Source organism: Lynx rufus, unplaced genomic scaffold (assembly GCF_022079265.1).
Source record: "Lynx rufus isolate CCGP_SWC_20201006 ecotype Redwood Valley unplaced genomic scaffold, mLynRuf1.p SCAF_3, whole genome shotgun sequence".
Lineage (NCBI taxonomy): Eukaryota > Metazoa > Chordata > Mammalia > Carnivora > Felidae > Lynx > Lynx rufus.
In genome coordinates this window covers 37,940,430-37,953,011 of record NW_025814845.1, presented here as the reverse complement: position 1 = coordinate 37,953,011, position 12,582 = coordinate 37,940,430, and the positions used below count along the sequence as shown (strand labels likewise).

At 37.0% G+C, this 12,582-nt stretch overlaps 1 protein-coding gene across 4 annotated transcripts in view; it reads left to right on the top strand.

Moving 5' to 3' along the window:
• Positions 1 to 12,582, top strand: part of FRYL (FRY like transcription coactivator) — a 303,326-nt gene that overhangs the window by 252,945 nt on the left and 37,799 nt on the right. For all 4 annotated transcript variants that reach the window (XM_047091763.1, XM_047091761.1, XM_047091762.1 and 1 more), the window contains 3 exons: positions 5,268 to 5,438; positions 7,338 to 7,478; positions 10,591 to 10,788. In XM_047091763.1, the coding sequence (XP_046947719.1) occupies positions 5,268 to 5,438; positions 7,338 to 7,478; positions 10,591 to 10,788 (510 nt within the window). The remainder of the gene's footprint in view (positions 1 to 5,267; positions 5,439 to 7,337; positions 7,479 to 10,590; positions 10,789 to 12,582) is intronic.

Genomic DNA, 12,582 nt, shown 5'->3' with positions numbered 1-12,582 from the left:
ACCGTCACTTCCGCTGTGAATTTCACATCTTTTTATTCTTTTCCTCCATATAAAGGAGTTTTGCAGTCATGATGTAAGCTACCACTGTTCAAATCACAGTGAATAAAATTATTTGTTTAGAGTAAAGCTCCGCTGAGTCTGAGTCTTTTTCGGTTCCCTTTCCCTACTTTTGTCTTCTGCTTCTCTATCAGTTTCCAATTCATTCCTTTGTTCACCACCAGATATTTGCTGAGCACTGGGTTAGGTGCCAGAAATGCAGTGATAATCAAAGTAGACAGAGTACTTGCCCCTGTGGGCCTTACACTAAGGGTATAATAGTAGACAGTGGCCATAGAGTCTGTCTGATAAGTGCAGTGAAAGGACAGTACTCTCGGGGCACAGAAAGCAACAGTCCGCCTAGAGGAAATCCTCTCAAAGCCGACACTGCAGGCTGAATAGGAATAACCAAACTAAGATCCCTGGATGAGAAACAAGGAACGACAGGGCCGAGGGTAGAAGTTTTCCAGGCATGAGAAATTGCACGTGCAAAGGCCCTGAGAAAAAGAGGGCAAAACACATTTTGTGGCTCCGAAAGTTCTCTCTTCTTTTATTTTTGCCTTTTTTTTCTTTAAACATTCTCTTCGTCTCTCTTTGCTGGCTTCATCCTTTCCCCTTCCTTATTTGGCTCTTTCCCTCCCATTGTTTCTGAAACAGGAACGTAGCTATTTTTAAGTCATCTGTTAACATTTGCTCGAAAGTGTTAGAGCTCTTGATCATACTTTTAAAAAAGATGATTTTTAAAAATAATTTCCTCTCAAGAAAAATAACCCAAATAACTTGCCTTCTGCTTAAACTTAATTCTTAATTTTCTTTCTTTTCTTTCTTCTTTCTTTCTTTCTTTCTTTCTTTCTTTCTTTCTTTCTTTCTTCTTTTTTTGTCAGTTAATGAGTCTTAGGAAAAAAGGCTTTAACAACTGAAAATATAGACAGTTATAAGAAGGAGTTCTATAAATTTACAAGTCCTGTACATACAGCAGGAAATTAAGTGAACTGGGGGAGAGGAGTATAAGATAGCAGTATAAGATAACCTAGCTAAAGCAGGGGGAGGAAAAGCAGAGAAATCTTCAACAGAAGGGAATAAGCAAGTAAAATTCTCTGGAAGAGCTTTTTCTATAAGCAGCCCTTTAAAAGCTGAGGGTTGGGGCGCCTGGGTGGCGCAGTCGGTTGAGCGTCCGACTTCAGCCAGGTCACGATCTCGCGGTCCGTGAGTTCGAGCCCCGCGTCAGGCTCTGGGCTGATGGCTCAGAGCCTGGAGCCTGTTTCCGATTCTGTGTCTCCCTCTCTCTCTGCCCCTTCCCCATTCATGCTCTGTCTCTCTCTGTCCCAAAAATAAATAAACATTGAAAAAAAAAATTAAAAAAAAAAAAAGCTGAGGGTTATTTAACAAAAGTAACACAGCAGTAAGGGGAAAGAGCAAGCATGCGGAAAGCCAAGTAAAACACCCACTTCTCCAGTGCCCAGATCCCATGACTGGTAAGTGCAGATTTCTCCCGGGGTTATCCCAGCCCAATGAATCACATTAAGAGTCACAAAACTAGAAACCTTGTGTTATCTTGATAGATAATATTTAATAAGTGGCAAGATCATATGTAATAAAATATGCTGTTGAATCCATCCCTCAGTAAATTTCTAAATTAGATAGGGAGAGATTTTTAACATAATCATTTTAAAAGCATGTATTTTAAAAAAAAAAGAGCCATTTTTTTTAAATTTTTTTTTCAACGTTTATTTATTTTTTTGGGACAGAGAGAGACAGAGCATGAACGGGGGAGGGGCAGAGAGAGAGGGAGACACAGAATCGGAAGCAGGCTCCAGGCTCTGAGCCATCAGCCCAGAGCCCGACGCGGGGCTCGAACTCCCGGACCACGAGATCGTGACCTGGCTGAAGTCGGACGCTTAACCGACTGCGCCACCCAGGCGCCCCAAAAAGAGCCATTATTATAGTTAGTGGAAACATCTTAATGTTGAAAAGGATTGCCCTAAACACCCAACAACACATATTTGCATTAATGAGGTCTGAAAGTGGGACAAAATAATTTATTAAAATACCTTTCCTTTTAGTATTCTAATGATACATCATTAGAAAAATGTTGTAAAGATGTATTTTTTTTTCACGAGAGATAAGAAAGAACATATAAAGGGGAAAAAAAGTATATTGGCTTACTTTGGGATTTCAAAAAATAAAAAGCATGAATCCTATCATCAGGGAAGTAGAGTAGGAGCATTTAGAATGGCAGGTGACACTTCCTGTCTGAGAACTTCCTGCTGAATGCTGGCATAAGAGAAGAACTCAGCCCAGCCCAGCCCGAAGGATGTGGGCACCCCTCAGAGGGTCAGGCCTCTGCCGTCTTGACCAGGGCAAAGCACAGGAAAGTCCCAGATACCTTTTTGTTTCTAAGAAATCAAACATGGCTTTGTGTGCGTCATAAGTTGTCGTTAAGTCTGTTTTCTTCCTGTTGAGCAGCACACAAAGGTTCCTTCCCTCTGCTTTCAGCAACCTGCAGGATGTGAATTAAATGGATTCCTTAATTATTCTCTCACTTAAACTGTTGAGAGCAATTTTCTGCCATTATGTGCTTCCTCATTATGCAAATATCCCTAGTTCTGTTTGTGCCCTTGGAGAGCACAGGATTTCAAAGCGAGGCAACACTTAGGACAAATATTGTCCTTTTAAGCTATTCATTATGGCAAAAAATAGTTTGCTAAAAATGTTTGCTTATAAGACAGTCTTTTGAAGTCATATTTTAACCTGGTAATTCAAAATTTCCAAAATTAAATCCACATTTAGCCATTTTCTTTAAAATTACACAGCATACATTCCTAGGAATTTTCTTCCTTTTCAATTAAAGGTTTTTAAAAATCATGCTTTAATGCAACTCTTTGTCTTGGGGTCTTGAGTTCAGGCCCCCCATTGCATGTAGAGATTAAACAAATAAAAAGATCATGCTTTAAAAGCCTGTTTTTTTAAGAACATAAGAATCCTAGAAGAATTTTTCAGGAAGATATACATTTTAAAATTTTGCTTTACAGAAATTACTTTAATGGGGCACCTGGGCAGCTGAGTCAGTTCAGCGTCCAGCTCCTGATTTTGGCTCAGGTCATGCATGATCCCTGGGTCGTGGGATGGAGCCCTGCTTATGATTCTCTGTCTCTCCCTCTGCCCCTCTCCCCGGCTCACATTCTCTTTTTCTAAAAAAAATCAAAAAAAACTTATTTTAAAATATAAAAATTATTCCTAAAAAATAACAAATTGTGAAATGATAAAATTATGTGATTTTAAAAAAATAGCATGATTAATTATATTTTGAAATACAAATGAGAAACGTAAATTTATTTTCTTCCTAGTGTATGTTTTATAGGTAAAAGGGCAATACATTAGTAACTACTTTAAATAATTTTATTAAGCAGCTTTTAAGTTACTTTTAATGGTCTTCACAGCCTTACATATCTTCATATTTCAGGTCTATCCAATGATAATGTCCTCATGATGAATCAAAGTAATAGTTATATTCATCTGAAAGTTGAAAAATATATGTATTTTAAAAGGTAATTTTCTACAGTTGACCTTGAACAACACAGGGGTTATGGGCACCAACCCCCCCCCTGCACAGTTGAAAATCACATATGACTTTTTACTCCCCCAAAACATAATTACTAATACCCTACTGTTGACTGTAAGCCCTACCAATAACACAAACAGGTCAATTAACACTTATTTTGTATACTATATGTATACTGTATTCTTACAATAAAGTAAGCTAGAGCAAAGAAAATGTTACTAAGAAAATCACAAGGAAGAGAAAATAGGTTTACAGTACTGTACTATACTTATCGAAAAGAATCCACGTATAAGTGGACCCACACAGTTAAATCCCGTGTTGTTGAAGGGTCAACCATATTTTCTTTAATAAATGCTCTAGGTTTGGGGTGCCTGGGTGGCTCAGTCAGTTGAGCCTCCGATTTCAGCTCAGGTCATGATCTCCCAGTTCATGGGTTTGAGCCCTGTGTCAGGTTCTGTGCTGACAGCTCAGAGCCTGGAGCCTGCTTCGGGTTCTGTGTCTCCCTCTCTCTGCTCGTCCCCTGCTCGCACTCTGTCTCTCTCAAAAATAAATAAACATTAAAAAAAATTTTAAATAAATAAATGTTCTAGGTTTGTGAAAATACATAACAAAACATCAATTAGATGGTAGAATAAATGAGGAAAACGAAAAACGGAAAAGTAGACGATATTTCAGGGACAGCTCTGTGATAGGTGGGAATGAAAGAGTAGTGTGGCCCTTTCCCCAGTTCTGCATTATTCAGGTGCCCCCCGGAGCAGACTAAGGAACATCCTCACCAGTAACTCAGGGAACAAGCAAACAAGGTACATGTGATCAGTAAGATCCTCCCAAACATTTTTTTTTTTAGTATTTATTTTTGAGAGAGAGACAGAGCAAGCATGAGCAGGGGAGGGGCAGAGAGAGGGAGAGACAGAAAATCCCAAACAGGCTCCACGTTGTCAACACAAAGTCTGATATTGGGCTCGATCCCATGAACGTCCTGAGCCGAAGTTGGACATTCAACCGACTAAGCCACCCAGGCATCCCCCACAAGCATTTATTGATTCGGTTTCCATAATGTTGTATCAAACAAATTCTAGGAGGTCAATACATTTTGAAGTGACATTAAATTACTGGCCAAGGACCTTAGGAGCTTATTTCCTGAAGAGCAGTTTGGGGTCTATCCTACAGGTTGTCTGTCATTCACTGCAGGTGCAGGACTTAGCTCTATCAGAGCTCCAGTAGAGTCTTTTGAATATGTCACACATGTGAGCGGCTCTGCAGTTGACTGCTCCCCTGAAGGGGTGGGGAGGGGGGCACAGGGAAGGGAAGGTCTGGGGCTGGTCCCAACCTGGCTGCAAACTCCTCAGTGGAGACTGCCTGTTCCGTTATTGTGCACTGAACCATGCAGGGATTTTCCAAAACAGTTCTAAAATGATATGTAGCATTTACAAAACTATGTAGGGGTTTTACCAAAGGCAGCTTTACAGAGCCTCAGGAATACCTTGTGCTTTTTTTCCTCTTTTCTTGTCCTCTCTTATTTAACTTTTCTACTGGATTAAAATAAAATGCATTAAAGCTTCAACACCTACCTCTAAATTTTTCAATAAATACATTTAGTATAAAATCAAGTTTAAACCTTAAATTGCCTTTATTTGGGGTGAATGACACTATTTTCTTTGTTTTTTAGGTGTGTGCAGAAGAGAAATGCCCAGCGCTGGTCAATCTGGCTCACATGATGAGTTTGTATAGTACACACACATATTCCAGAGACTGTTCTAACTGGATCAACGTAGTATGTAGATATCTGCATGATTCCTTCTCAGATACTACATTTAATCTTGTGACTTATCTTGCAGAGGTAAATTTATCAAAAAAAAAAAAAAGTAATTTTTTTAACTGTGGCAAAATTTTCACGTAGATTTATTTCTAGAAGCAGTACTGATACTAATTAATCTTTAAATTGTGTTTGAAAGTGAATACAGATAACATTTTTTAAAAGTAAAATATGGGTAATTCCTTTCCAGTATAAAGAAAGTATAAAGCATACTTTCAAGTATAAAGGGTTTTTTTTTTTTTAATTTTCATTTTCAGTGTTTATTTTCTCATTCACTGTCCTCAAGTGATATCAACTCAAAATAAGATAAACTTTACCTTTTATTTAAAATATTAAGTAAATATATTAACATTTAAATATATTTTCATATTCACTGTCCTTAAGTGACATAAAACTCAAAATAATGTAAACTACACCTTTATTTCAACTAAGAAATGGGTTTTCAGTGGTCTTGATCCTAGAGAATGGTTATAATTTTTTGTTTGTGACAAATTAGTTCTTGACTGTGAAATCCTTTCTAGAATAAAATGGCGTGCAAAGGCATTTTTGCTGGGTAAGTTCTTATTTTGATAATATGTTTGCTCCCTGATCTAAGATATGATTTGAGTGGCTAAAGATGGAATTACAAAAACACTAGCCCTACAATATCATAAAAAGTTAATATCAGGGTGCCTGGGTGGCTCAGTTGGTTGAGCAGCCAACTCTTGATACCGGCTCAGGTCGTGATCTCCCAGTCACGAGATCAAGGCCTACATTTGACTCCAGGCTAAGCATGGAGCCTCCCTGGGATTCTCTCTCTCCCTCACTTTCTATACCCCTGCTCGCATGCACTCTGTCTCTCAAAAGAAATGAACATTTTTTTGAAAAAGTTAATATTTGGTTGTTGAGAAAGTAACTTCATGCCTAAAAAATAAATTATTGAGTAGATAATCCACAAAGAATCTCAAAAGGAAGAAATTCCTACTCACTAAAAATTTTTGTCAGCTTATAATAAAGTGATACCTTCCTTTTTAAAAACCGACCTCTAAAAATTAAACCTAAAACACTGTATAAACTTAAAAAATTATTCATAACTCAATAGGTATTTTAAATATGGCTCAAAACACTGTTTAACTTAGCTATATCCCTGATGTTGACTATCACAGAATGCTTTAGGACTATCATAAAAACCAGTTTCGGACTGGTGTGCATTTTTAAGGTGTTGGTTTGATAGGTTTGCTCCCATCAACCTTAACATTTAAGAGAGCTGATGATGGCAGAGAGCGGTGCCTGGCTGGCTCAGTATGTGGAGCACACAACTCTTGATCTCGGGTTTGTGAGTTCGAGGCCCACGTTGGGTATAGAGATTACTTTAAAAAAATTAAAAATCTTAAAAAAAAAAGTGAACTGACGATGTGAACTGTTTTATTATTATTGTTAATTCTGAAATTATTCCTAACAACAGTACTGAAACTAGTTGTGTATATTTAGAACCACATATATTTAATCGTCCTGCAAACAATATAGACAGTGTGATTATTATTTAAAAAAAAATCATGGCTCAGAGGTTGAGAAACTTGTCTAAGATCACATAGTTAACAAGTGGCTGTTGTGAATAGTTTGGGGATAGTTATTCTTTGGTGATGGTGGTATGATGGTTTTTTTCTTAACCTAGAATAAGTGGTGTTTAACTCAAATTAGCTCGGGAAATGAAAGAAAACACTAAGATTAAGATAAAAATAATTATCTATTGATCCTTTCTGAACCGAGGACAAGTGATGGTAATAGACATTGTCTTTTACCTTTGTTATTTATTAGTCTCTGGATTTCTGATCATCTAACCATAAAATCATGGATTAAATCTGTTCTGTTTTTCAGCGTCATAAATATAAATACTGAATTTTCCTTAACCTCATGAAATTATACTCTTTATATTACTTTTAGCTGTTAGAGAAAGGATTGTCCAGCATGCAGCAGTCATTACTACAGATCATCTATAGTCTTTTGAGCCATATTGACCTCTCTGCTGCCCCGGTCAAGCAGTTCAATCTGGAGATCATAAAGATTATTGGTAAATATGTACAGGTGAGTGACCACAAAATTTATGTATAGAATTCCTTGTAAAACAATCCTATGATCATAAAAAAAAAAAAAAAAAAAAAAAAAAAAAAAAAAAAAAAAACACTTGAAAGGTCCAAGAATAGGGAAGTAGTTAGTCCCTAAGTCATGTTTCCAGGAATACTTATGACATGGAAAAAATGTTCTTCATGTAAGTGACAAAAAGCAAACTCTGAATGGCAGGATTGGTGTGATTTCCGATTTTGATTAATCATTACATCTCTGAATACACATGTCAGTAGTGGCTGGAAAGAATGTACATGAGTGGCAGCTGTCATCACCTCCGGACAGTATACTTGTGACTCTTCTGTACCTGCTACTAACCAGATTCTATTACTGAACAGGTACTACTTTTAGAAACAGAAGAGCTCTTGGTAGAGTCTGTATTTTAGAGGTATTTTCTGTGTCTGATAGAAGGAGCCCAGATATTTAGAAAGTAGGAAATCAGACTTGGTTTAAACCACGTAAATGATGGTAAGTCAGTCTGGTCTGTACTGAATTTCACCTTTGAATTATCTGTTAAGAAAGGTCTTGCTGAGCAGAGCAGTGTTGTGGATACAACTTACCAAAGAGAGCAAACTCTTTAAGAGCCTTAACAGATTAAGATTTTTGTTTCTACCCCAGTTATATTTGCATTCAAGAAAGCAAAACTTACAAATGGAAATACTTGGTTAGTGATGAATTTGTGTCTTAGCCCATATCTGAAAGTAATAAAATGCTATTGGTTTCCATTATTCCGTTCAGTAATCCAGATTCCTTTTATATTCCCTTGAAGATCAGTGAATGCAAATAACGTTAAAATTCTTTGGTGACCCTGTTTATTTTCTCTATCTTCTCTCTGAATGAGAGGCTTCACCAAATAACAATTGTATGTATTTTTTTCTAAAGCACATTTTTCTTTTCTTCTTAAGGTATAAGAAGTTAACTCATCAAGTATTTGCTGGGTCTCCCATAGAGACACACACCACATTGAATTACTAATTTAAAAAAATGCAGATGCATTATTTTATATTCAGAACCACAAGCTCACGTGTCCACTGGGCAAGCAAGTAACCATATGAGGGCATAGATTTCTGACTAAGTGAAGGCACACTCCCCATCTAAAAGGAACAGCACAACTTAGCTTCCCCTCCTGGCCGCCATGTTGGAATACAGAATCCAGGGCAGCCAGAACTTCTAACTTTTAAAGAGAAACTGGAAATGTGGGTTTTTCTGTAAAATCTCCTAATTTCAAAATGTTGGCCCAAATTTATTTTCGACTCTTGTGTGAACCGAAGTCATATTTAGCTGACGGGTCATCATGGTTAAGTGACATCTGCTTTATTCAGACATTAAACATTTCACAGAATGGAGCTCCTCCTGATAATCTTTTGTATTTTAGGCACAACTACCAATATACTTTATAGAAACATCTCTGAAAAAGTTTTAGCTTTTTGCAATGCCGAGAGCTTCTAATTATTTCTGTCAGAAAAAAATGATGATGTCTACTTAGTCATAACTTTGTTAAATATAAACTACTTTTAAAAAATGATGTACTTGGGGCGCCTGGGTGGTTCAGTCGGTTAAGCGGCCGACTTCGGCTCAGGTCACGATCTCGCGGTCCGTGCGTTCGAGCCCCGCGTCGGGCTCTGGGCTGATGGCTCAGAGCCTGGAGCCTGCTTCCGATTCTGTGTCTCCCTCTCTCTCTGCCCCTCCCCCGTTCATGCTCTGTCTCTCTCTGTCTCAAAAATAAATAAAACGTTAAAAAAAAAATGATGTACTTAAAATGTCACAATCTATGTGGACATTTTTATATTTATTAAATATTTTGTGCTTTAGGTGTCTTCATATCAAGAGGTTATTAAACATATTGGATAACTCAGTTCTGCCAAAGATTTTTCACTTCCTTTTGGTCGTTGACAGAATGGTCAGCTGTGAAACAATATGTATAGCACAAGGTTGAGATGTGATTATGTTACCATAAATCAGAAAAAAAGTTTTTTTGACGTGTATGCTTTTCAACAGATGGCAGAAAAATACTGTAAATTCTTTATTAGAAATTGATTTTTCTTCTCTACAAGTAATCTTTTTTTTAGCTTTTTAAAAACCTTTTTACTGTAGAAAATTTCAAATAAATATAAAAAATAGACTATGTAATGAATGCTTCCTTTTGTACCCATCAACAATCAACTCATTATTCTGTTTCATTTCTATTCTCCTCACTCCTATTACCCCTCCGGATTATGTTGAAGCAAATCCCAGACATCATACCATTTTATTCATACATAATTTTTAAGTTTCTCTAAAAGATAAGGACTTTTAAAATAATATAACCATATTAACATTATCACCATTAACAGGATAAACATTAGTTCTTTAATATTTACAGGTACATCTGCCATGTAAATCATTTTAAATTATGTTGGTCGAAATACAGAAAAACTGAAAGCAGAAAAATAACTCAAAGAACATAGCCACCATATGTGTAGGGGGAAAAAACTCACCCTATACAACTCAGTAACTCCTGAGAACATCAGTTTAGATGTAATGATTAATCAAAATTAGGAATCATTCCGATCCTACCCTTCAGATTTGGGCTTGGGTCATCGAGAAAAAATCTAAATTCTTTTTAGTTTTTTAAATATTTTTGTGTCTGAAAAAGAAAGTAGGCATTAAAAATTATTTGCTTCCAAGACTTCAAAAAAGACTTATTTAAAGTTTAGAGTCTGAAAGCATAAACTTCATTTATCTAGAAAGTTCACGTACATACAACCCCTTTGTTTAACCTACTGCCAGATTACTCTATTAGACTTCCTAAATTAAATTAGTATTTGTGAAGCACCGATTAGGAGAAATGCAATACCAATTCTGAATTGGTAGCGTTGTAATGCATATGATGTCTCATAAATCTGACAGTAGAAATAATAATTTTCTTAACTTTTGTAACTCAGATCCTCTGTTAAGGACCTGAAAGTAAAAGCGAATGATTTACAGAAGTTTTTGCAGAAACGATATTTTCATTGTCTACAGTGTACACTAAATTTTGGTTCTTAAATATATGTTTATAATTTTTATATGTGCATTATTTTTTTGAAAACAGAGTCCTTACTGGAAGGAAGCCCTTAACATATTAAAACTGGTGGTCTCTCGCTCTGCAAGTCTCGTTGTGCCCAACGATATCCCCAAGACCTATGGAGGAGATCTAGGTTCTCCTGAAATATCCTTCACCAAGATTTTTAATAATGTCTCCAAGGAGTTGCCTGGGAAGACCTTAGATTTTCATTTTGATATATCTGAGGTAAGGTGCTCTATTTGAAACTTTCATTTGCTCATTTACTCACTCATCCGACAAGCATTGATTAAGCACATACTCAGTAGGAGACGTTGTGATAGGTGCTTTGAAATTGGGGTGGGGGTGGTAAAAAGGCCTGTCCTTGGGAAGCATACAATCTCTTGGGTCAGTGGGTAAATAAACATTGTGATAAGTGCTTTAGCTGGAAGTAAGTTAAAAGTACTGTAGGAAGATACAGCGTGTACCTCTAACCTGATGTGGTGTTGAAAGATAAAGTAATCCTAGGCAAGTGTATATGGAAGCTTGGGAACAGGAGATTAATGCAGGAAAAAGCAGCATGTGTGAATGAAGCCTCGTAGTGTGAGAAAGCATGGTATTCTGGAAATTTCCAATTTGTACCATATCTTGAGCACAGACTATAGAGAATGCAAGTGTAGAGTATGATGGTAGATGAAGCCGAAGGCAGAGGAAGAGGCAAGGTCATTAGGGATCTTGCATGCATCATAACAGGATGGTTTTATCTTGAAGCAGTGGGAACTCTTAAAGGATTTTTAACTGGAGTGGAAATTGTAGGATTTGCATTTGGGGAAGTTTACTCTGGCAACAGGATGGAAAAAACAGACCAGGATGGAAAAATAGACCAGGTGGAGAGGAGGGAAGTCAATAAGGAATCTGTTAGAATAATTAAAAGGTCATGTTGGCATGTCTCTAGGCAGTTGCAGAGAAAATGAAAAGGGAAGGGATGGTTTTCAGAATGACTAAGGAAGTCATAAACATCTTGATGGGAAGGAGAGGAAGTACTGAGTGAGGAAGAGGCATCAAGGATATTGCTTCGACAACTGGCTGAATGTTGGTACCTTTGAGAGAGAAGGAGAAGGCAAGGAGAACAGATCTTGGCAGGAAGGGAAGAGTGAGGAGATCAGCCTTGGATATACTAACTCTGAACTAGAACCTTCCAGTGGAGCTGCCTAGGAGGCAATTAGAGTTTATGTTTTAGAAGAAAACTGGGGTGGAAGTAACAATGTAAGGTCTTCAATGTTTTATAAGTGGGCAGTTAAAATTGTGAAAGGAAAAATAAGGCTAAAATAAACTAAGACCTGAAAAGCCCAATATTTTAAAGGGAGAGAGAGGCAGGGTCCACCAGTGCAGAAGGGAACCTGGGCCCTTGACTATGTCACATATTAACACAAATCTCACATAAAAATGTTTGGCTCTTGGTGGAAACCCCCAGTTTTGGTTTTTTTCCAGCACCTTAGCCCATTCTTACTGGCCTTGGAGCCATTAAAGTGGTCTTTTAGAAGCCAAAGAAGGAATTTTTCGAGAAGGAAGTTAACTGAACAACAATTGCAGGGAAGTTGAGAAAGATAAAAATGGAAGACCTAATTTCTTTAATATTATTGATTAGAATCATATAGATTTAAAAAATGTTTTGCTGTTCAGTCTTGGTGTTAGAATTTATCCAAATCTTTATGGGTTGTGTTTTTTAGATAGAAACTATGTTTGTTGCTAATTTTTTAGTTAATATCAGAATTTCTGTCCTGAAGCACATATCATAGGAATCTGATAAAGAAACCGGGCTTTCCTGTGTCTTCTGAGTCAGAAATTGTAACTTAATTATCTTGTCTAAAGCAGTGATAAGAATTCTCAAAAACACTTGATATACTTAATTTCAATTTGTTGCTTCAAAGATTACTAAGTACCTGCTGTGTATAGGCATTGGAGTAGAGGAGCAGAGATGAATCGCACAAGGTCTAGGGGACTCACGTGCACTAGGGAAGACAGCCACGTAAACAAATCACC